At 46.7% G+C, this 23,608-nt stretch overlaps 1 protein-coding gene across 2 annotated transcripts; it reads left to right on the forward strand.

Annotated features, from left to right (window-relative positions):
• On the forward strand, window positions 1-20,014 carry GATA3 (GATA binding protein 3). 2 transcript variants are annotated; one of them, XM_086609943.1, is made up of 6 exons: window positions 1-62; window positions 711-1,309; window positions 3,982-4,518; window positions 7,507-7,652; window positions 13,173-13,298; window positions 19,570-20,014. In XM_086609943.1, exons 2-6 carry the CDS (start codon window positions 1,069-1,071, stop codon window positions 19,852-19,854), a joined length of 1,335 nt encoding a protein of 444 aa, XP_086466069.1. In that variant the 5' UTR covers window positions 1-62; window positions 711-1,068; the 3' UTR covers window positions 19,855-20,014. The 2 variants fall into 2 exon arrangements, with proteins under 2 accessions (XP_086466069.1, XP_086466070.1); XM_086609944.1 differs by having other exon boundaries at window positions 7,510-7,652.
• Window positions 20,015-23,608: the final 3,594 nt, after the last annotated feature.

The following is a 23,608-nucleotide window of genomic DNA, read 5'->3' on the forward strand; positions in this document are numbered from 1 at the left end:
CTGATCTGATCAAGCACTTTCAGCTTCATCCCTCCTGGGTCACATACTGCTTCTCCACCAAGGTTTGTGCGGAATTTCTTAAGCAACTTGTCGCTTTTTCTTTTCCCCCCTCTTCCCCCCCCGTCCCCATTTTCCCCTCACTCCTTCCTTTCACCCCCACCCTCTTCTCCATCGCTTTACCCTCCGTCCTCGGTTTCCCGACTCCTGCCTTCTCTTTCCCCCCTCCTCCGCTTCCCCCCTTTCTCGGTTGCATAATAATTAATGAGCAATCAAAGTGGCTCAAGGCTGCAGAGCAGCGAATGGCACAAGTTCTCACCGGCTTAAGCCGCTGGAGCTTCTGAGGTGCAAATTGAGCAAATAAACAAATAAATAAACAACCGCGACGACAGAAAAAAAAAAAAAAAAAGGAAGACACACGTATACACACACACAATAAGAACAAGAGTGCGAGCTGAGGCGGCAGGAGCGCGGTGAGAGCTGCTGGGCTCCGCTCCGAGCCGGGAGAGGAGAGAGCGAAAGAGAAAGAGGCGCTGGGGAGAGGTGGGTCCAGGGCAGAGCAGGCGCTTCCCAGGGATGGCTGCCGAGGGATGGGATGGGTTTGCTCTTGCCTAAAAAGTCAGGTGCTAAAGTTCAGAACTTCTCAAGCACGTTTCTCTCTCTGCTTCTCTCTCTTTCTCTCTGCTCCTTCCCTTTCCTCTTTCTCGTTACAGGTGATCAAAGAAGAGAAACATCTGCAAAAGAGCGGAAGATACCAAGGGGATCTCACTTCGTAGAGACTTTTTTCCCCGAGTTTGTTTGTTTTCCCTTTTTTTTCCTTTTTATTATATTTTTTCTTTTTTTTTCTTTTTTTTTTTTTTTTTTTTGGAATCGATCGTTTATCACCATAACCCCCCCTCCCTCCACTTTAAACCAAACCTAACCAGAAACATCCCCAAACTCGCCGAGCACTTTCCCCCTTCCCTCTGCATAACTCCAGCACCGTCTCCCCCTCCTATCCCAAGCCCTCCGCGCCTTGCTGAGGAGGAGGAGGAAGGAGGAAGAGCAGCGGCGGAGCAGCGAGCGTGGAAGATGGAGGTCTCCACGGACCAGCCGCGGTGGGTGAGCCACCACCACCCTGCCGTGCTCAATGGGCAGCATCCGGACTCGCACCACCCCACGCTTGGCCATACCTACATGGACCCCACGCAGTATCCTCTCGCCGAGGAAGTGGATGTACTTTTTAATATCGACGGACAAGGCAACCCCGTCCCTCCGTATTACGGCAACTCCGTGAGAGCCACCGTGCAGAGATACCCCACGGCCCACCACGGTGAGTGTCCCCGACGAGACCTCGGTTCCCACGGGGCAGTCCCGGTCCCGGCCCCGGCTCCGGCGGCTCCGTGCTGCTCCGAGCCCCTCCGGCCCGGCTGCCGTCGGGCAGACCCCGGCAGCTCTCCTGCCGGCAGGGAAACTACGTCACGGGTGGATTTTGGGGTTGGCTTATTGGAAATAAATCAAAATCCAGAGTTCCTGCCTTTCTTTCTTTCTCTTTCTTTCGCTATTTATTTTTTCTCTTTTCCTCTTATTCTTTTTTTTTAATCTTTCTTTCTCTTTCTGTTTCCTTTCCCTCTTTCCTTCTTTCCTTTCTTTCTCTTTCCTTATTTCCTCTATTTCTTTCTTTATATCTTTGTATCTTCTTTCTCTTTCTTGCTCTCTTTCTCTCCTCTCATATCTCCTCCCTCTCTTCTCTCTCCCTTTCCCCCCCTCTCTCTTGCTCTTCTTCTTTATCTTTCTTTCCTTTCCATCCTTCTCTTGTTTTCTTCCTCTTTCTCTCTCTCTTTAGTTCCCCTCCCCTCTTCTTTAATCAGGTTAACAGTTAGGGTTTTCATGCGGTGTTTAGTTTGTGCACGATTAAGCTGCTCTGGAGAAGAAAAGCAAGCTGGAGAGCAGGGGTGTGAAAATGACTCTGCTGTCCTCACGCTTGGGCTATTTCATTCGCACTTGGTGAGCTTGTTAGGCTCGGGCTGAAAGTTTTGCACATGCACCCAGGGCCCCACCACGGTGAGTGTTAAAAATAAGAAAGAAAGAAACTAAATCCCGTGGTGTAATTAGGTATCAGACCTGATGTGTTTTCCTGTGGGTCCTGCAGGAAGGTAAGGATCCACAATGTGAATTTTGTTCCTGGGTCACGGTTTTTAGAGAGGAGGTGAAATACCTGAGGCCAATGGGGCCCAGGTCCATGGAGGGATGAGTGCCTTGGTGCCATCTTTTTGCGAAGAATGGGAGAGATCCAGTATTTATAGTTGAAGTTTACCTGTATGGTTAAAAAATAAGGAAAAGAGAAAAATAAAAAAAAAAAGGAGGGAAAACAGCAGATGCTGACTTGTGCAGCTGGATAGTGACCTTTGTAACAGCGAAATCAAAAAACCCTCGAGGTTTGCATGGGAAATTGCACCCCAAAATCAAGGAGAAGAAAGCGGGATGAGCGAGTGGAGATGGAGCCGAGCCGGGTTCAAGGGGCTGCTCCCAGCCCTCAGCCACTTGTTGAGTGCGAGTCTGCATTAGGCTCCGCTCAGTAACTGCATTGTTCTGCTATTAGTCCCTTTAAAACAATTATTTCTAAGGATCAGCAGCCTTTGTCCTGTCTTTCTTTTCTTTTCTTTTCTTTTCATTTCTTTTTTCCAACATATCAGCAGAAAGTGGAAATGCGGTCTCTCTGATCTAGCCTGAATATTATTTACTATGCTACTTCCTGGAGAAGATAATGAATCTTGACCCTTTCTATTGGTATAACCCACCTTCCCTTCCTTTCGAGCAGTTACTTTCAGTATTGTTCACAAATGTCTGGTGCGATGAAAACTAGCTTGGAGATTTTCTAGGCGCACACAAGCTCCCATGCAAACCTACGTGTCCACACTGCGCCAGTTCTTTAACTGTGACTCTGTAGATCTGTGTTTGCATCTCTCCTTCTGTATATTTAGCAGCCTGTATACATATATCGTGAGACTTAAGAGAGGTTAAGGCTCTCTAAATGTCAGTGCGTTTCCAGAGCTTTATTACCAGGCACAAACTTGCTGTCCTCCAGTTGGATAACTGTGTTTTTCAGCTCATAGCGATTTGCTCAAGTTGCTGTGGATTTAGGTAGATTCGATTCTTTGGATATATCTTTTTAAAGCAAGGGCAGCGACCAATTTAAAAATACTAAGTACCAACCCTTAAGAACATTTAGAACCAAACTGAAAAACGCTTCGAGTGCGTAAATCTGGTGTTTGGTTGTGTTTTATTTTTTCTTTTGCAAAGTCCAGGTCTGTATTTTAAAATGCAAGTGAAGGGTCTCTTGTCATAAGAAGGGGATGGAGCGTTTCTTTTGAGGCAGTTGGCACTTTCTGCGCCTGCCATATCGCCACGAAAAAGCCGGCTAACACTTGTGTGCAGCCTCATGGAAGAAAAAAAAGACCAACTAGGCGGTTTGCAAAGTTTAGCAGCTCTATTGGAAAGGTGATTATCACGTCTGCGGACATCTTCTGGTCCTCTTCGTTTGGCCAGAATATTCCCAGAGTTTATAGCCCACGGCTGCGTTCGGGAAATTATTTTCCAGCTAAGAAAAAATTAAAAAAAAAAAAAAAAAGAATTCTGCAGTCGGGGCTTGGCAATTTCACGCAGGATCTTCGCTTCAAAGTCCGCGTGGGATTGTCTGGAAAAGGCAGAGAGCGAAGCAGGGCTCGCCAAATTCCGTGTCCCAGGGCTGGCATCCCTGCTAGGGGGGAGACCCGGTCCTGAGCAGGATCGGGGCTGCCACCTCGAGCTCTCGCAGCTTTAAAATTCAAATTTTCGAAAGAGAGTGGGGGGTTGCCTCGCGTGTTACTTTGCTCGCGCTCCCCCCGAATGCTGAGCCCTTTGGGAAGGAGGAGGAGGAGGGTTACAGCCCGGCACCCCCACGGGGGGCTTGCCGGGGTGGCAAAGGGAGTGTAACCGGATTTTCGCTGTTCTTTCTCCGAGCAGGGAGCCAGGTGTGCCGCCCCCCGCTGCTGCACGGCTCGCTGCCCTGGCTGGACGGGAGCAAAGCGCTGAGCAGCCACCACAGCGCTTCCCCCTGGAACCTCAGCCCTTTCTCCAAGACTTCCATCCATCACAGCTCACCAGGACCTCTTTCCGTCTACCCACCTGCCTCCTCTTCCACTTTATCCGCCGGCCACTCCAGCCCGCACCTTTTCACCTTCCCACCGACCCCTCCTAAAGATGTGTCCCCGGATCCGTCCATCTCCACCCCCGGCTCCACCGGTTCCAGCCGGCAGGACGAGAAGGAATGCATCAAATACCAGGTGTCCCTGGCCGATACCATGAAGCTGGAGTCCTCTCACTCTCGGAGCAGCATGGCCTCTTTAGGAGGAGCCACCTCCTCCGCTCATCACCCCATCACTACCTACCCACCGTATGTCCCAGAATATGGCTCTGGACTTTTTCCCCCCAGTAGCCTCTTAGGAGGATCGCCGACCGGGTTCGGGTGTAAATCGCGACCGAAAGCACGGTCAAGCACAGGTAGGGCTTTTGGCTTCTTCATCCCCGTTGCTCGGGAGAGGAAGCTATGGGGGGAAAGCGGGGGGGCGAAAGGGGAAAGGCTGCTCCCCCCCCCCCCTTCTGCACGCAGAGGGATGCGCACAAGCATCCGTGTGATGAAAGCAGCAGGGACTGAAGCCCTCGAGGGGGACACACACACGACTTTTCCTTCCCCGCAGGTTGCCCTGGTGGGTTTATAACCAAACTCCCCCTTTTCCAACGCAGGCTGGGGGTACAACCCCAGTCACACCCGTCCAGGAGCCCAAACTTTCCCCCCTCACTCCCTCCTGCCCCAGGGGGGAATCGGCCCCCTCGGCCACCCCAAGCGCCTACGGCGCGCTCCGCCGCGGCTCCTAAGGAGGAAGCGAAACCGAGGGAACCGCAGCATTAGTGTATCTCTCCGTATTTTAATAATGGTACTAAATCCCGGCCAACTTCCCCCGCCTGCCCTCCGCCTCGCTCTTCCCAGGGCCTCTTCCCATGAGGTGCCCGGAGATGCGGGGAGGGTTTTCCCTGGGGCGGTGCGGGAGCTCTCCCACGCAGCCCCCAGCCCCATCCAGCTCCGCGCCAGGGTCTTTAACCACCCCCAATGCAAGACCCCAGTAGCATCCCCCTGGCCGCACCGTTCGTGGGGAGCCGGGGGTTCCCAGCGCTTCGCGCACCCGGTGGAAGCGGGGGGGGGGGGCGGGGTGTGCGGTTGCGCGGCTTCGGCTCCCGACGGCCGAACGCTCCCGGCTTGGACGTTTATGCGCACCGAGGGGTAGTGTGCGAGCCGAGGGGTGTGTGTTTGTGTCTGTGTGTGTGTGCGCAGAGGAAAGGGCGTCTAGTTAAAACTCTTTTTTTATTCCTTTTTTTTTCCCCCTCTCTCTTTTTTTTTTTTTTTTTTTTTTTCCGAGGAGGCTGCTGCAGGGTTGCCTGGCATGAATGAGATCAGTTTTCAGGGTTTTTCCAGGGTGACATTTACTCTGTCTGTCTGAGCAGGGACTGTCTCTATTTAGCTGATATGTTTGAGCTAATCCAATTATTTTCAGACTGCTGCACGCGACAGTTGCATTGTTTATCCAGCGCCAGGAACTTTAATAGAGTCCGGATGCGGTTAGAGTGACAAAAAAACCCAGACCTGTATGTTTTGTACATGAAAGCAGGAGAGAGAGAGAGATGGAGTGAAACAAAAGAGAGGGACAGAGACTCAAACAGCCCCGGAGCGGCTGCCGCGTTTAACCAGAGGGCAACAAAACGACCTGGGTATTAACGGCAGCGCTTCCCCGCCTGGCCCCGGTATGGACCGGGTGCTGTGTCGGGGTAGGGACCGGTTTATTCTCGCCCCCGGTGCAAACCGGGCGGTGCTGTGCTGCCCCGGCCGCCCCGGCGCCCGCCGAGCCGCAGCTCCCGCCGGGGCACCGGCTGCGCGGTATTTTCAAACCGTCTTGCCCACCCCCACCCCTCCCTACTCCACCTCTTGTTTGCCTTTTGCCACCTTCTGTTACTTTACCTTCTAGAAAGACATCTGCGGTTCGTGATAAACCAACCCCAGGAGCAACACCTATATTTTTTTTTTTTTTTTTTTTTTTTTACAGTTGATTTTAGCAAGCTGGGAAGCTCGCAGACAAAGAGAGTTAGTGCTGGAGAAAAAGGAGGGAGGGGGTGTTTTTGCAGGACGAAAGAGGGAGAAACGGCTGCAAATGTCTTTTTTTTTTTTGTCTTTTTTTTTTTTTTTTTGGTGTGTGTTGGAGGGGTGAGAGGAGAGGGGTTTGATGCAAAGGCCCTGGAAAAACGGTTGCCGTTTGTGGTTAGGGTGCGGATGCCTCTTGCTCGAACGCAGCGCGGTCTGGGGCAGCGGGGAGCTGGCTGTCTGCTGAGTTAGCTCTGCTCAGGCCGGCTGAGGTCTTCTGCTGCTCTCAGATGGGCTGGGAGTGTTATTAGGTGCAAGAAACCCCCCCTACAACAAACCAAACATCAAAATACCCTCCACATGACCCTCTGAAAGCAGCTGAGAAACATGCCTGCATCCCCCCCCCCAGTTGTCTTCTCCAAGCTGGGAGCTGATGGGCTGGGGGAAACCCTCCAAGATAGCTGGGGAGAGGACAGAGAAGTGCCAAAAAGAAGAAGAAGGAGGGAAAGACCTTAATCAGGGCTGAGGTGGGCTCGGGGCTGTTTGGGATCCCAAAGATCAGGGATGGACCATCAGGCTGAGGATGTGGTGGGGAAGCAGAGGGGTTTCTGCAGGTTGGGTGCTGGAAGTTTAATTGCAAATTAATCGATAGCAGATATTGGCAGAGTGGTTGTGTACTGACTGGTGCTGGGGAGGTGTTTCGACTGTTGATCTGTGGTTATGCTGAGGGTCCTTGATGTGAGGCCCAAGGAAGAGTCCCCCTGGCTCATGCCGCTCTTGGGAGCTAGAGCAGTCTCCAAGGAGAGACTCTGGGGTCCTCATACACATCAGAAAGGGGAACATGGACTTAAATTTGGTATTCATCCATCTTAGGTGGGGTTGGAGGCTCCTGCAAAGCCTGCCAAGGTTTGTCTGGTCCACATGGCAACATGGGGTCTGGAGGGCTGTGAGAGCCCTTAGTCCAGAGGTGCGGGGGAATTGCCCGCCTCCCTCAAAGGAGGGTCCTGTGAGAGGGATGGCAGCTTCTCCAGAGAGCCCCTCGGGCCACCATGGCTTTCGGTTGACGTTGTCACCATCTCTCTTCTCTGCTGGTGGGACACAGGCCTGATGCTGCCTGTGGGGTGGTGCTGGGAGGGGGATAAGATCAGGCTCCACCAGATTCACCCCTGCTTGTGCCAGGGATGTCACTCAGCCATGGCCTTGGACCCTTTCTTCAACATCCTGAGCTTGGAGAGGACAGGCAGGGTCTGGTATGGCTGGGTTTCTTGGGGGTTGTTTTTTTTCAGGGGGGTGAGACTTTCCTCAGCCCCTTTTACTTCTGCTTTCCCTAAGTCAACTATTTGCTCTTTTGTTTCCAGAAGGCAGGGAGTGTGTAAATTGTGGGGCTACCTCAACCCCTCTGTGGAGAAGAGACGGCACCGGGCACTATTTGTGTAACGCCTGTGGACTCTATCACAAAATGAACGGGCAGAACCGGCCCCTGATCAAACCCAAGAGAAGGCTGGTGAGTCTCCGTCTTTTTTATTCTTTCTTTTCCTTCTTTTGCAACTTTTACTCCTTATCCACATCCTGGGATGGAGAGAGGAAGCTCAGCCAGCTCCAAAACCTTGTCCCACTGCATCAGAGAGCTGGGAGGGGAGGATGCTCGGAGAGATGCTCCCAGTCACTATGGGCCTCAGTTGTCTGATCCTCTTGCAAACTGTAAAACAGGTTAAAAAAAATCAAAATTCAAGGCTTCTTGCAAACCAGAACTGAGTTTTCTCCCAGGTTGCAATGGGGCAGATGCCTCTGCACAGCGCTCCTGGATGGTGACCCAAGGATGGTGACTCTTTCCAGGGGACAAAGGGAGAGGAATCATTTCCTGGTGACCAAAGAGATTACCAGGAGAACAGAATTTCTCCTGGTCTCTCCACACTGTTGTCCTCCCCCTCCCAAGTGTATCCCCATCCCCCTTGGCTAGCGGCATTATGGAGGGGGGACCCAAGCTGGGTACTGGATGCCACTGGAGCATCAGCCAGACCTTGGTCCTGCAGAGCGCTTGAGTGATGGTCCTTGTGCCACTTGAACATGACGTGGTTGGTTGTACCTGAACCGTGTGGGTCTCAAATCGTGTCCTTCCCCTCTGAGTCAGTGTGAGCGAGGACACAAGGCAGGGGATGGCAAAGCCTGGTGAGTGTGCAAAGCCAAGCGTGTGCCCGGGGCCACAGAAGTTGGAGGAAGAGGAAATGTGAGGGTAAATATTCGAAATGATAGTTGCCAGCCTCGTGACTGCGCTGCGTATACGGGCAATATGTTACAGCATCCCCAGCGATCTATTTATGAATTTCCCTGGAAGCCACAAAAAGGTCTGGAAGCTGTAGGCACGGCTAATAAATGCGTTGAAGTGTATTTGACAAATAATCAGGCAAACCACAAGGGGAAAAAAATATATCAAGCCAGGGAAAAAAAATATGTTCCCTGCTCGGGAAGTTATTGAATGTTTTGAATTGAGGCATGTTTGGTTTTGTTAGGGTTAAAGATGCCGATGGGCTCCTGGGGGCTGCTAGAAACGTTGAGGAAAAGCGGCTTTCCGTGGAGTTTCTGAGCTGATGGATGGATCCAGCTGGTTGTGTGAGGCTTGTGCCTGGCATGGCCGGATCCTGCAGGCGGGAGAAGGGTGGTTCATTGGCCTCGTGTTCCCTGCAAAGGTGCTCACGGCCTCGGTCTGGCAACTCTTAGGTGTGGGTTCAGCTTCATCACCTGTGGGATGCCTGCAGAATTGGACCAGCATTATTCCCACAGATGCTGGGAAGTGTTTGCAGGATGCGGCCCCGGGAGGAGTTATGCTGAGAAGGAGCAGTGGTGTCAGCTCTGTCTGGCCGTGTGGGTTTTGGGGTTTGCTCCTCTACCCCTAAACTTCCTGAGGGTGAGACCTCTCTGTACATTCCCATACAGGCTTTTTCCGTATAGGAAAATGTTGGTCTCCCTCATCTTTCATAGCCTTGTTAGAAAAAAGGAAAAGCTTTCTAGGGAGGGAAGTACGGGCTGGGATTTTAATTTTTTTGGGCAGCTCTCTTGTTCTTTTCTCCTCTTCCCCCCGGCCCTTCTGTCTTAAACACACCCCCCTCATTTTCTTTTTTTATTTTTTTTTTTCCTCGTTCTCTCTTTATGTGTAAAGTTAACTTCCTAGGAAAAAGCTGCCGGATATCTGAGCCCTGGAGATAACTCCTAAACAACAGCTCCAGTTTCCCCAGCCCAAACACACAGGAGCTTGAGCGTATCCAAACAAGCGGAGGGGGAGGCAGAATAGGAAGGCGGCTGGAAAAGGGGGGGGAGAGCTTTCAAAAAGTGTCTGATGGAACCACGAAAGAATGTCCCGAGTCACCCTCAGCTCAGCACATGTAAAATGAACTATATAAATAAATACATTGTAAAAGGTCATTCTTGGGGAGAAAAATATAAGAAAGAAAAAAAGAAAAGAGAGACCTTGTCTTGCATAATCACTTCAATCTTGGGCATTTTAGTTAAAGTTTAAGTTACAGAAAGTTCCTGTTCTTTGGAAGCAGCCTTTGCTAAACGGGAACTTTTGATTTTTCTCTATATTTTTTTTTCCAGTACTGCCTGGGGAAAAAAAATCAGAGAAATATTTCTAATGCTGTTTGCATCTATATTTATTTCCCTCGCTAACCTCCAAAAAAAAAAAAAAAAGGCACCAAAGCTGGGCCTGCGTTTGGGTTTCACGCACATGGAAGTAGATGTGTGTGTGTTTGTGGCTTGACTTGATCTTTCCTGGCTTGTGAAGGCGAGCAGGCTGGGGAAGGTGGCGTGTGTATGGAGGCTCGGGGTGGGGATCCAGTGTGTGCTCCTCTCCCTCTCCCTCCGAGTTTCCTGCGCGACTTTGGGCTGGTTTTGATCCCAGGCACGCTGAAGCTAATGAAAGGATGTCGATGGGTTGTAGAGAGAAGGCGAATAAATCCTTAGATGCTGAGAACCCAGCCCAAGCCTTATTAAATTCAATGGGTTTCTTTGTAAGAGATTCCTTTAGGGGAGATGGATGGAGCTTTGCTGGCCGAGGAGGCTCAGATAGCTCTGCTTCATTTTGGGGTGAAGGTGGAAGATCTGGAGATGTTGGCAGGAGGATAAGGAAGAGGCAGGTAGTACCACACCACCGCTCTCCTTAAAAGGTCTATAACCCTCTTGGAGACTGTTCTTGTCTCCATTGAAACCCGTGGCAGTCCCATCACTGCTGTTGCTGAGATGAAACCTCTGGTTGGATTTTCTTCCTTTCCTTGCCCATGTGCAGGCAGAGCTCTCTGCATCCATGTCCAGTCATGCTGGTTTTGGAAGGATTATAGCCAATTTCTCAGAAGGCCCCTGCACGTGAAGTCTTTTTTTGAGAAGCTGATGCTTGCAGCTTTCTGGGTGCTTCATGTAAATCCAGACACCGAGAATGCCCCTTAATTAAGCATCTTTATCAGTGCTTGATTCCTCCTCCACCATCCTCAATTCCACCTTCTCATCACTGCCAGCGCTTCTGAAGTTGTGCCCTCGCTCACATGCAACTGGGCCATGGGATCTGGTCCTACAGAAGATATAGGGCACCCTGTTAGTCATCCCATAACTTACATGGCCAGGCTGGGGTTGGTGATGAGTGTCAATGAATGCCAGCACTGGGAGCTTTTACAATAGTGTTATTATTCATTGTTTCCTGCCCACTGCTGGTGTCTCCAGTATAAGTTGGTACAGCGTAAAAGGTAGAATCTGGGGCTGAAAGGGCACGGAGTTTAAAATATTCAGCTAATGATGCTGAATTTTTACAGGGGAAAAGCAGCAGATGGAAAAGGTTTTAGAGAAGATGGCAGATGTTGTGATTTATTCGTTTATTTAATGTCAGAGTTTGTTTGAAGGCAGTAAGGTGGTGACCAGACGTGTCTTTTAAACGCACTTGCCGTAAGAGAAATTACGGTGAGCGCTGTGTAGAAACCCCAAATATCTTCAAAGAGGATGTTTCCCCTGTGTGGGCTGAGTCAAATATCACTGGTTTTCAGAAATTTCCTTAAGCTTGATTTTTGGGTCTGATAAGACTCAATCCAGCCTCTGAACTACCCGTGCCGGCCAGTGGGAGCCAGAGGTGGGCAGATACCTGCAGATTCAGCCCCCAGGTCTTGGCGAGAGCCAGGCTTTGCCAGCTGTTGTGTCCGTGATGTGTTTGAAGTTCGCGTATTAACCCGGGGATTTTGATGGGAATTAAATTCGAGGCCGTGGCATGGTCCGAATCTGGGAGGACAGGACTGAGGCATGTGTACGCACATCTGTTTGGGGCTCTGCTCTTCGTAGTGGGATGCTCCAGCTTCTTCTGCCAGTGCTCGAATTTTTGCAACCAAAGACCTGCGTCCCGTTCCTGGCTCCTGCTTGTCGTCAGCATGGAGAAGTCAGCTAGAAGCCTCTTCTGGCTTGAGATCGTCGAGTTTCAGCGTGGTTTATGGTCAGGCAAAATGAAACTGTCCTCACGGGCAGCCCATGAGAGTCCCTTGCTGTCAGATCAGGCTCTCCGTGATGCTTCCTAATGCTCATGGGCATCATATTATTTATATTTTAGACAGTCCTTTTTGTCTAATTAAAAAAAGAACTCCCACTCTATCTAAAACAAAACCAACCCGTCCTCTCTCCACCTACGCCGCATTCAATTATGATTAAAATTGCAACATGACCTAACAAGAGTTGGTATTAACGCTAGCGCCGTGCCAGTGTCCATGTTTGCATTTTGGGTTTGTTGTACGGTCTCCAAAGATGCAGTATTTTATTTTTTTTTTAAAATGTTGGATGTGCTACAGTGTGCGGCTGTGTGGGGTGAGGGGTAAATTTGAAACAGTAAGAGGACAAAAGAGAGCATTAAAGGCTCAGTTCTGCAAGGTGCCAAGCATTGCTATGATCTGGCAAATCGCTTAAGCACATGTTTTAACTTTAAGCACATGAGCAGTCCCATTGAAAGCAACGCATCGGGATGAAATCAGAGCTCTGGGACTGTGTCATTGATGAAGAAGAGATAGGACGGGGATCTAAAGGTCTTTTTTTAGGAGCTGTAGGCACTTGCGCACACGCAAACATGCATACACATTCACGTAGAAGTCTGCAAACTCCTTTTTCACCTTCTGTGGCAGAAGGAAAATTTGTTGGCTAAACTCACAGTTTTTAAATGATAAGCACGAATTCATGCATGTGAAAGAGGAGCGACTTTGCTAAATTTGACTTTGCTAAATCATTATGATTCTATGATTATCACAGCTAACAAAAAAGCTTCTGTATACACCTCGACACATAAACTTTTTTTTCTTGTTCCTCCGCCTTTGTGAAATGGTAAATTCTTCTTTCGGGCTCATTACCAATCCTTAAATAAACATGACGGTTTAGACTGCAAAAGGGTGTAATTAAAAAGTTGGGATTCTCGCTCTTTGCCACAGTGTTATTTCCGATCTGGAGCCCGTACCCTTTGAAGATGAGCTGAATTTATGGGACCGGGCCGTGCTTGTGGTCAGACCCGGCAAGCAGCTGCCCACCAAGCTCAGAGCGGGTCGCATCCGGCGCTCGCTGGAGCCGGCGTGACTCATGCCGCTGACTCCAGCAATTGTTGGTTCAGGTCCTGGCTGCAGAATTAGACCCCTGGGGGGTCTGAGTGAATTAAGATGGAAAGACATGTTGGCATTTAAATAATATTTTCCCCTCTGGAATGGGCTGTACCAGCGCTGCTAATTTTGATGAGTTCTATCAGAGGTTTAGCACTCACTTTTAGGATGCCCTTTGGCACCTGATTCAGTTCATATATAATTTGGGATTAAAGTACCTCGGGGATTTTTTTCAGAATTATTATTTGTTCTCACAAGCCAGTTTCTGGAGGCCTCTGCTGATGTGCGTCAGTCTTGCAGGGTTGATGTTTTCTTTCTCAGCAATTTTGCTGATTGCATCTTTTTGTTGTTGTTGTTGTTAACAAGGGTGCTTTTTTCTCCCTTTCCTTCTCTTCCCCTGTCTCTCCCCCTCCTTCCCACAGTCTGCAGCCAGGAGGGCGGGCACGTCCTGTGCAAACTGTCAGACCACCACTACCACCCTGTGGAGGAGAAATGCCAACGGCGATCCCGTCTGTAACGCCTGCGGGCTCTACTACAAGCTGCACAATGTAAGTGTGACTGTAAGTGTGTCTCTAACGCTCAATAGCAGGGTGCTTGATGGTCCAAACTCTTCCTTGACTTAAGGATTTCCAGTCTCGGGTGGTGCTGAGACCTTCTTTACAGCTTTGGGAACCTTGGGGGTTGGAGCAATGAGTTGGCATTCCCTCAAGTGTAGCTGATTTGAATTGAGGAGGTATAAAACAGGGTTGTCCATGGGTAATGTTAGAGCTTTCCCATGCCTGAGCCAAGAAAGGAGGGGTGGATCAACACAGAGAGTCGTTATCTGCTGCTCATTGGACTCAGTGCGTCGGAAAAGACAACACATCTTGCAAGCCGATACCACTTCTATGCGTATCTTGGCTCCTCCAGAAAATATAAACTCTGGAAAAAAAAAAAAAAAAAGTGCCAGCAGCTATTTAGATCTTTCTTGGGTTTGTGGCTGCCTTTGTCCCATCCCTCCACCCGTCCCCAAAGATGATTTATTTAGGTCTTGTGTTTGCCTCAGTTGACGCAAGCAACTCTTAAATCAAAAAGGACTTGATTTAGTTAGCGGGTTGCGGATTCCGCTCAACCTGTGATGTGAATTTTAAAGCATCTGTCATGGAAGAGAAGGAAAAATGAATTGAAATGGCTGGCAGATTTAATCTAATATCTCCATGCAAAGCCAGCTTGCAGGAACCAGGGATATGTGCCCCAGGGAAAGAGCTAAAGGGATCTGAAAAGTCTTCTACTGCATAATACTGCTAATAAAGGAGTCTTAAGGCTACTCCTGTTACTCTCATTCCACATGTGACATTAGAATAATTATTATGTCAGAAGAAGGACTTTCAATTTCTCTGCTTTGATATCACTTCTTCTTTTTTTCTTTTTTTCTTTTTTTCTTTTTTTCCCTAGTGGTCGTTTGCTTTATATTTGACTTAGAAATCTTGGCTATGTTTTGCCCTCATGTCCACCCACACAAACACATCAGAGACGGATCAAGTTTCATGGGGCACCCAACCCTTGTGGTGTCTCAGTCCTTTCCATTTGTTATTTCAAGCTCTTTGGTTTCTTGGGATGAGTAAACAAGTTTGGATTAAGTCGGAAAAAAAAAACCCAACCAGACTAATTTTTCACCTGTTCTGTGAGAGGCATCTCTTTCGGAAGAAAGAAAAATGTGCTTACCCTTTAGTGGGCAGGCGTTTCAGCACGTTTTGAGTCGTATGTAGCAAGCAAAGCTTGTCATCAAACTCTCAGTGTGATCACTGCAAACAAACGGGCTGAACCCGGAGTGAAAGCTCTCAGAATATCACAAGAAAATATTCTGTTTGCTCTCTCCATGGCAAGAAGGGAGCAAGGTCACCCAGCTTCGCTGAAGGAGTCTATGCTTATGCTCTGTTTTCATTTTGACCTTGCAGCCACCAGTGATAGAACTTAAATCACGTAGCTTGGGAGACCTATAAGGACACTTACACCTGAGCTACTCTCCCTGCACCCTAACAAAGCCCTTTGGAGAAAATAGGCTCTTCTCAGGTGCCGTTCATTGGACCTGGCGGAGATGCCTGTGTCTGGATGAGATGACTTGCACCCTTGAAGACAGTGTAGTTTCTCCCCATGACTACAAAAGGTGGCAGGATGAGGAGTTCAGATGTGTCTACTTGCATTGTAGACATCTGACTGGAGGACTCCCCCCCCTAAGGTGTCTAGAATGGTGCCTGAGTGCTAAGGTTCTCCAGAAACGTGCCTGCAAGAGCACATCCTTTTGGAGTTGGCCCGAATTGACCTCTGGATCCACTGTTTAGGGAAACTCAGATCCAGTTGTGAAATTTGTGACATGGGGCAGGCCTTGAGCACATTGGAACCATTTCCATAGTCATTAAAAACACTGACAGCTGCTTAAAAACTCAGCACAGCTTCTTACCCAAGTCAAGTAGCATCTTGCCTTATGAGCAACTCCATTAATAGGACCTGCTTAAATGAAACCCCTAGAGGACTGAGATACTGTGTGCAGGAGCGTAACTAGGCAAGGACACTAAAATCTGGTTATGAGTGGGTAGATTTCTTTTTTGTTACTTTTTTAAGATGACGCTTAGTTCTGACTGCAGTGAGAAACAGGCAACGCAGCAGCCAATAGTCCTTGAGTGTACCACCCTCAGCTTCAAAGGTCCACGATGGCAGAGAATTGGAGCATTATTCTGCAGACCAAATGGCTTCAGAGGCTGTGACTGTGAAGGCCTCATTGGGCTTCAGAAGCCAAATATGAGTGAGTTGTTTTGTGACCAGTGGTAAGGCGGTGGTAACTTCATGGAGGTTCCTTCTCTTTTTGGCTGCTGGGAGGCAGGACCTAGGGAGCTGTGCTAACTGCCTGGTGAATGGCATCAGCATCATCCTTTAATAGCTCAAGGCAGGGAGGAAGGTTGGTGGTTGCACATGGACAAAGTTCCTTGGCTAGTGAAAATTGGTCTGGTCTGTTGAAGTGCGAGACTTGCTTGTGTAGGCTGTGGTCCTGCTCATGTTGTGTATCTTAGCTGGATCGGCTCTCCATCATGAGAGGTGGCAGAAATAGAGAGGTTCATCCTGGCATGTCCCTCCCAAGCACCTGAGTGTGTCTGCACAGGTGTTGCATCAATGTCAGTGGAAACCCTTCGGCCGCTCAGAAGATTCTTTCACCCTGTTTTAGTTTAGGTTGTAGCAAGTTCCTGACTGCTTTTTTATCTCCCCCTCCCTTTTGTATTTTCTTTGGGTTTAATGAGTTTTTCTTAGACCTTCAGGTAATTAGAGTATTTTAACGGATTGATCTGAAGATGAAATGTACCCAGTTTTTAAGTCCACACCAGAAGTGATTGCAGTGAAAAGGCTATTTTTTTTTTCATGGAGCTCTATTTTCATGGTGTCATTTTTTTTTCATGGGGCTATATCAGTTTGTTTTACTGTTGATTCCCACAGCTTAAGCAAACCCATTTGTCAGTAGGATATAAGCAACAATCATAATAGTCTTGGGGTGCATTTAGTGAAGCTGCTGGCATTTCTCCCACTGACTTCAACAAGAGCCGGCTCCATTAACACCAGTATTAACAATGACTAATATTTCACATTGATACGGTGCCTTTCATCCCATAGCATCCCAGAGTGCTTTCTAAGATACAGCCAGCCTGGAAGATTAACCCAACATTGTAATAACTATGTCTGAAGGATAAATCCGCTTCAGTGACAGGACCTTATTGAGGTCAATGGCAAAATCCCATTGTCTTCAGCCAGAGCAAGATCAGACCTATAGTGTCTAAGACTATCCCCTGGATTTGATCTGTTGAATGTGAAGTCCTTGTCCTTGTTATTTCAGTCCTTCTTAGAAGCAAGATCAGCCTTCACTCACTTCAGGGATGGGTGGGAGCCTACCTTGCTGGAGGTGCACAGCAGACCGGCCTGTGCCCGTAATGAAATGAGTGAGCTGCTATTATTTTTTGTAAAAGTCCTCAGAGAAAGCCTCTGTTTCACAATATCCTAAAGCAAGGCTATGCATCCCAAGAGCAGAACAGTCAGTATTTTGCATATTATAAAACAAAGAGCATAATTTCTGCCCATAATTAATTGCCTCCATCTGAAATTAATGAATTCCATATATGTAAGTTGGGCTGGTTAATTTTAATTCAGCATGTGTTTGTCACTTTTATCACAATGAATTTTCAGGGAGAAGGTCTTCCCTCTGGGTCTCTCGTTTCTCTACCCCAGAAATAGAGATGAGTCCATGACTTTGATGTTTTGGGGACAACTTTTAACTCTGCTGTGGCTGACCTTTGAAGTCACTGGAAAAATTTTCCAGCTTGCTGCTGTGACTCTGCTGGTCTCACTCTTCCTCACATTTATCTGAGTCCTTATCTGTTTGGCACCCGGGTCAGGTACCTGCTAGAAGGATGAGACCATGTACCTGCTAGAAGGATGAGACCATGTACACTTGGATGATGTGTCCAGCTGACAGCTTGGATGGTATCTCTGACCCCAGTTGCAGGGCTGGCCACGGCTTTGTCACCATCCTGAGCAGAACTAGTATTCCCATCCTTACGTTTCACATCAAATCATAGCCTGGGCCAATCTGTTTTTAGTAATTGAGTGAAATATGACAGACGTTGCTTTGGGGAAGTGGTCATTGTCCTTCAGAACACAACACCATGCTACATAGCGTTGGGATCCCGCGCTTGCTATAAGTCCAGCTCCAGTCCCAGCATCAGGCTGATGTTACTTTGCCACCACCAGCTCCTGAGCTTGCACCTTTGCTGCTTCACCTGGAAATCAATTCTGGCTGCCCCTGAGCCTTGGTGTCATGATGCAAATCCTCATTAGGAGCTGGGGAGCCTGAGGCTCGTATGTGCCTTGCCAAATCTGAGCTGGATTCATCAGGGATTGAGACTTCCAGGTCTCCTCTAGCATTGCTGCCTGGTGGGGCTCACCTGGCGTTGCCTCCCAGCTTTGGACCTGGGCAACACGTCCCTCCTTGGCTGACTTAAAAAACATCAGGCAAAGCTTTCCCATCCCAGCCATCCAGCTGGAGCAAAGGGTCTTGTGTGTGTATCTCCATTCCCTCAGTGAGGACAGGAAGCCAGAGAGATGAGTGACCTTGTATTTAAAGCCCATGATATTTGAGGTTTTTGCTTATTGCTGCCCCAGGGCTGCTGTTGGACTGCACATGGACAAATTCCTCCTTCCTACCTTCAGCAAGCAGGGCTGCTCTCTCTAGTTCCCTTTATCTAGAGGTAAAGGAATCAGCCTTTTATTCACCCATTTTTAGGATGAGATGAAGTTTCCCATCACTGCTGGTATGGTGAGCCTAGAGTCACTAATTCAGACTGGGATGATGAACATTGGGTTGCCTAAATTGGAGCAGATGAGCCTGGTCCTTCCTCTCCCCTGCCTCCATCCCCACATCTAACAAGGAGCTATTGTATCCCTTTTTCCCTGGAGACAGAAATCTGTGAAAAATCCCCATGCTGCAGGGAAAGACACCAAGCAGTGGCTGATAAGCAAGAAGTGAAACTTTGCTGTGATGTGGAAGAAGAGAGTGCTTTGTCCCTTGTGCTGATTTAAGATCGTATGAACGAAGATTTGCTCAGGACCGTTGCAGAAAGCTCTTCATTGTCCTTCACCGGGGTTGAGACAATACTTCTCAGTGGATAGCAGATCCATTTCTCCCCGCTTTTCTCTCTTTTGCGGAATATCCATCAGCTATGTGATCACATTTGTTATGAATAGTGGTGTTCAGCCCTGAGGAAGTTTGCTGGGCTCTCCTGTCTTCTGCCATGTGTGAAATTCTGCAGAGCAGCCAGTGCAGAACCTGTGTAACTCTTCATGTAGGCTCCCAAGTCCAGATTTTTAAGGATGTTTATGGATATTGGAAGCATAAATCCCTTCCCAAATGCATTCTTTTGGGATTTCATGGCACCTGTGCTACTGCATGTTGCGACACTGGCTCTATATGCAGCAATAGGAGTTTCTCACAGGTGGTTCAACAGAGCATTTGCTACCATTCCCTAACCCTGATGAGTGTACAGTTGGTCATTGCAGCTGCTTATATCCATGCAGAATAATATAATGCTTAGGTTTCCTATAGATATGTCTGCATGATAGCAGAAAATGCTCTGCTGAGCAGCACGGATAACTGTTTTGGCACCCCCAAAAAAACTTGGAAGGCTTTAGAAATGAAATTGGATTGGCTAAAGTAAACCTGAAAGGGTTATCAGAGCAAAATCTTTTGAAAGAAGAAAAATAAGACAAATACCTGTGCTTTTTGTGAAGAGTTTTCCCAGCTCCCTAATGCCACTGTGAAAGTTTGAGACCTCCTGTAGCACTGAAATCCCCCAGCAGCACTTGCTGCTAATGGTTTTAGGTCAGTCACAAAGCCTCGGGGTGAGATGGTGTCCGTGGGGAATATTTCAAGGTGATAATGATTGGTTTCATTCCTAAACACAGTGCAATTACCTAATGCACAGATAGTTGAAATTTTTCAGCTGCCGCGATTTATTTGGGTATGTTTTTCTCTCATGAGATTCTGCGAGCAATTTTCTATCGTCTTCAGAAATTCCAACCAAATTTGGGATTTCCTGATGGAATCTGAGTTTTGCGATCGCTGGGGGAAGAGGTTGTTTAGTTGTGGCACATGGGGTTTACAAGGGGAGGAGAGGGGCTGCTGGCTGTTCAGCTGGTCCTGGGCACGTCCCTGGGACCGCCTGGTCATGGGGTACACAAATCCCACGGTGATACGGGGAAAAGGGATGGAAGCACAAAAAAAAATAATTGATTTTTGTTTAGATTAACAGACCCCTGACTATGAAGAAAGAAGGAATTCAGACCAGAAACCGAAAAATGTCTAGCAAATCCAAAAAGTGCAAAAAGGTCCATGACAACCTTGAAGACTTTCCCAAGAGCAGCTCCTTTAACCCTGCCGCCCTCTCCAGACATATGTCCTCCATCAGCCACATTTCACCTTTCAGTCACTCCAGCCACATGCTGACTACACCGACACCGATGCATCCTCCATCCAGCCTCTCCTTCGGACCTCACCATCCTTCCAGTATGGTCACTGCCATGGGTTAGCAAGAGACTCCCCTGCTGAATGCTTACGGTCTCAAAATGAGATTTACTTTATATACTTGCATTTTTGCAGGCGTGTGGTTATGGGTCTGACATCCCGAATCAAATGGGAGGGGGAAAAAAGAATTAAAAAAAAAAAAAAAAAAGTTATTTGAAGGCATAAGAGAGGAAAAAATAATATTAAAAAAAAAAGAAAAAAACTACAAAAAGCACAAAAAAGGAAAAAAAAAAGAAAAAAGAGAAAAACGTTTTAAAAAAAGTTTTAAAAAAGTGATGTTTGCCACTTTTTAAAGGAACTCACTATGGCGTCTATGTATTCTTACCCACTGAATCTGGATACCATTTGTGAATAAGCCATTCAGAACTTGCATTCCCTATTGGACAGGATCTCTAGTGCTGTGAAAAAAAGTAATAAAATAAAATAAAAAACGCTGAACATTGCATATAACTTATATTGTAAGAAATACTGTACATTTGAGGAAGACTTTATTGCATCTGAGGAGCTGTAAAGAAAAAGGCATGAAGGACTCCGAGAGATTTTTTTTTTTTAAAGGAAAAGAAAAAAAAAAAGAGGACGGGAGGACAGTTTAAAAACCAGAAAAACAAACAATGCAGACCAAGAGGAAACGCGGTCTTACGAACAAATGGACCAACTGCCAGTCATGTCTTCTCCTTTTATTTTATTTTTATTTCGTTTTGTTGTTGTTGGGTTTTTTTTTTTTTTGTTTTTTCCGTTTCTTTTTCGTTTCTGGGGAGGGGGAGGGGGCTGGCTAGAACGGTTTTGATGATGCATTAACTAACTAACTAACTAACTGAATAACTAAATAAATAAAACCTGTAGGGAGATCATTCATTTTGGGCCACGGGCCTTTTCCATAGGAAGTACCAATGGTGTCAGGCAATCAGTGTTAACATGCGGACATTGCCAACAAGGGGTTTTCAGATAGCCATTCTCCAGGTCTATACGCATTGTGAACAAGTTCCTGTAATTGTTGTTTGTATGTATAATTCAACGCACCAAAATAAGAAAGATGTAGATTTATTTCATCCTATTATACAGACTGAATGGTTGTACAAATTTATTTACTGCTAGTGATAAGACCTGCTTTTTTTTTGTTTTGTTTTCATACTTTTTCCTCCTTTTTTTTTTTTTTTTTTGAGAATAAACTAGATTAAATTCTGTTGACTTAAAAGTGTTTTGTACTTGGGGCTGGGAAAAGGAATATGTTTCTTTATTAGTTTTTTTTTATTATTATTATTTGTTTTGATGGTATTTATTACATAGATATCACGGGTACGGGAATCTGTGTCTCTGCGCTCATGCTGACAGCCAAAAGAGTGTTTGTAGTGGCTTGATAAAAAAAACAAAACACAGAACAAAGGAAAAAAAAACCTCACCTCAAAAATAAATGGACTGCATGTTAGTGTAACCCCACTGTCCAGTGTGTGCTCCCTGTCCCTCGAACCTCAGCCCAGCCGCTGCCCCCATCTGCTGTCGGACTCCCGTGTGAGATGGGTCCCTTTTGGCCTCAGTCAACCACCAAGGTTGGGAAATCTGTATCGAAGACGATTTGGGACTGGGATAAGTGCAATGGGTCCTTATGGTCCTGGCTACTTTTTGGGCAGTACTAGGAAAGACCCCAAGACTTTGGATAGGAGCCGGAATGATGCTTTCTGCTCTGCTCCATTGAGTACTCAGTGGTATAATTTGATGGTCTACAGTTGAGATCTTGATGAGAGGTCAAGGTGGACCTCCTGTCCCTGTGCTTGGAGGAATGAGCAGAACCTGTTACAAAAGGCTAGATTTAACAGTAGAGAGAGGACAATTCTCAAAAATGCAGAGGCTGATGACCGCCCCTTCCTGCAAGAGTGTTATCTGAAATAATGTCATTTGTATTAATATTATTACTGTTAATAGTAACGTTTGGCTCTTATAATTTGATTTCTGATGATTTAAACTTAGGAATCTGTCCTCTTTTTAGTCTTCAGTCTTTACTCTTCCAGCTTCTTTATACTATTGTAAGGGTTGAACATTTACTTTCCAAATGAAGGGTTAAACTTCTTATCACCCCACTCCATTTGCTGGAGATTTAAGCATGGTGTGATAAGACAGAGGTTGCCAAGGCTGTGAGAAAATGCTTAAAAAACCCCAAAAGGAAAAAACAATCCCCAAACTTAAAAACCTCAACAGACGTGACATGCAAATGAATGATTACTTTTTTTTTAAATGCAGAATCAAATAACTGAGTTCTTTTACCCAGAAGTATTTGTACTCCTGCCTCTCAACACCAAGTGGATGGAAAAATATCACCATGTCTGTCAGATGCTATTTCGAATCCACCTTCTCTTGGGTGATAACTGGAGAGGGTAACAGTGGCATGGACTAACCTTCTGCTGCAGGATGGCTCAAATGAGTAAGGATGTTTTGTGTAAGAAAGACCACTTTGAAACTTTCAGGATGATTATACACAGGTCAGACAGTAATTTGATTTGGGAATGGGGGAAGAGGGGAAGAGGATTGACCTTTATTTGGACTTTTTCTCCTCTGTTTCAAAAAGAACCTAGTTAAACTATGTCTACCATAAAGGAGGATTTAGCAGATGTAAGCGGAACAGGCAGTAATCGATTTGTAATGTTGCATATTCTTTCCTTTTTACTCTGTTGACAAAAATGTGTAAAAAAAGTCAGAACAAATGGCATACGTTTAAAATCTTATGTTAATCACCTTTCTGCTTTCTCAATGAATATTTTAAGCATAAAGACTGAATGTTGAAAATAAAACAGAGTGAAGAATTACTGAGATGCAAATGGAGATCTTGTTGGCTCCTAATTAATCAGCTGTGAACTATAAAGCTTTTTTTCAATTAGGCTGACAAATCAAAGGAAATAATCATCTTTGCTGATATTAAGCTTGAGAGATTATTATTTCTTAATTCGTGATGCTGCAACCTTTCCCTCCTTTTGCTCATCAACAGATTGCAGTTGCACTAAGATATTGATTCCAGGACCTCAGCAATGGTGAAAATTGGAGGAGGATTCGCACAGCAGAATTTTGCACATGTGCATTATTATGTTTGAATCTTTCCTTTTACTTTAGAGGGAACTGGCTGCTGGCTTGCTCACTTAAACTTTTTTTTTTTTCCTAAAAACTGGAAACACCCTCTTGCAGTTTCCTTCTGATGTTGTTTCATAGGTCTTAGGGGAATCGAGTGAGATGAAGCGGGACCTGCGCCAGCTCAGAGAAAGAGCATCCTGAAAAGGACACAAATGCAGATGCTCTGTCTGCAAATACTCTAGGAAACATATATGGTTTGTCTGGAGAGTCCTTATATCAATTATCTCATATTCTGATGCCAGGAGCGGGATGAATAAGATCTCTCACATCACATACCCCCTGATTTCTGCCCGAGATGCTAAATTAACGAGTGGTCTACCAGTTTTTCGGTTATGTGTTTTTTTTTTTTTCTTCTCTCGGAGTAAATATTTCAGAATTTTAATGTATTGAAAGGTTTTGCTTGTTTGTTTGGTTTTGTTATGGGGTGGGTTTTTTTGTTTGTTTTGTTTCGTTTGTTTGCTTGGGTTTTTTGTTTCTTTCCTTTCCTTTAACATATGGGAAAAAGCTGGTTTACAGAAAAAGGCAAGAGCTGTTTTCCTTGGACAAACATCTTGTGAATGGTGACTCTGCCTTGCTTCATTTCTGAAATTGCAGGGAAGAACTGTCAATAGGCAGGTTGGAGCAGGAAAACCTTCTGAGTCA

Source organism: Tauraco erythrolophus, chromosome 4, assembly GCF_009769465.1.
Source record: "Tauraco erythrolophus isolate bTauEry1 chromosome 4, bTauEry1.pri, whole genome shotgun sequence".
Classification (NCBI taxonomy): domain Eukaryota; kingdom Metazoa; phylum Chordata; class Aves; order Musophagiformes; family Musophagidae; genus Tauraco; species Tauraco erythrolophus.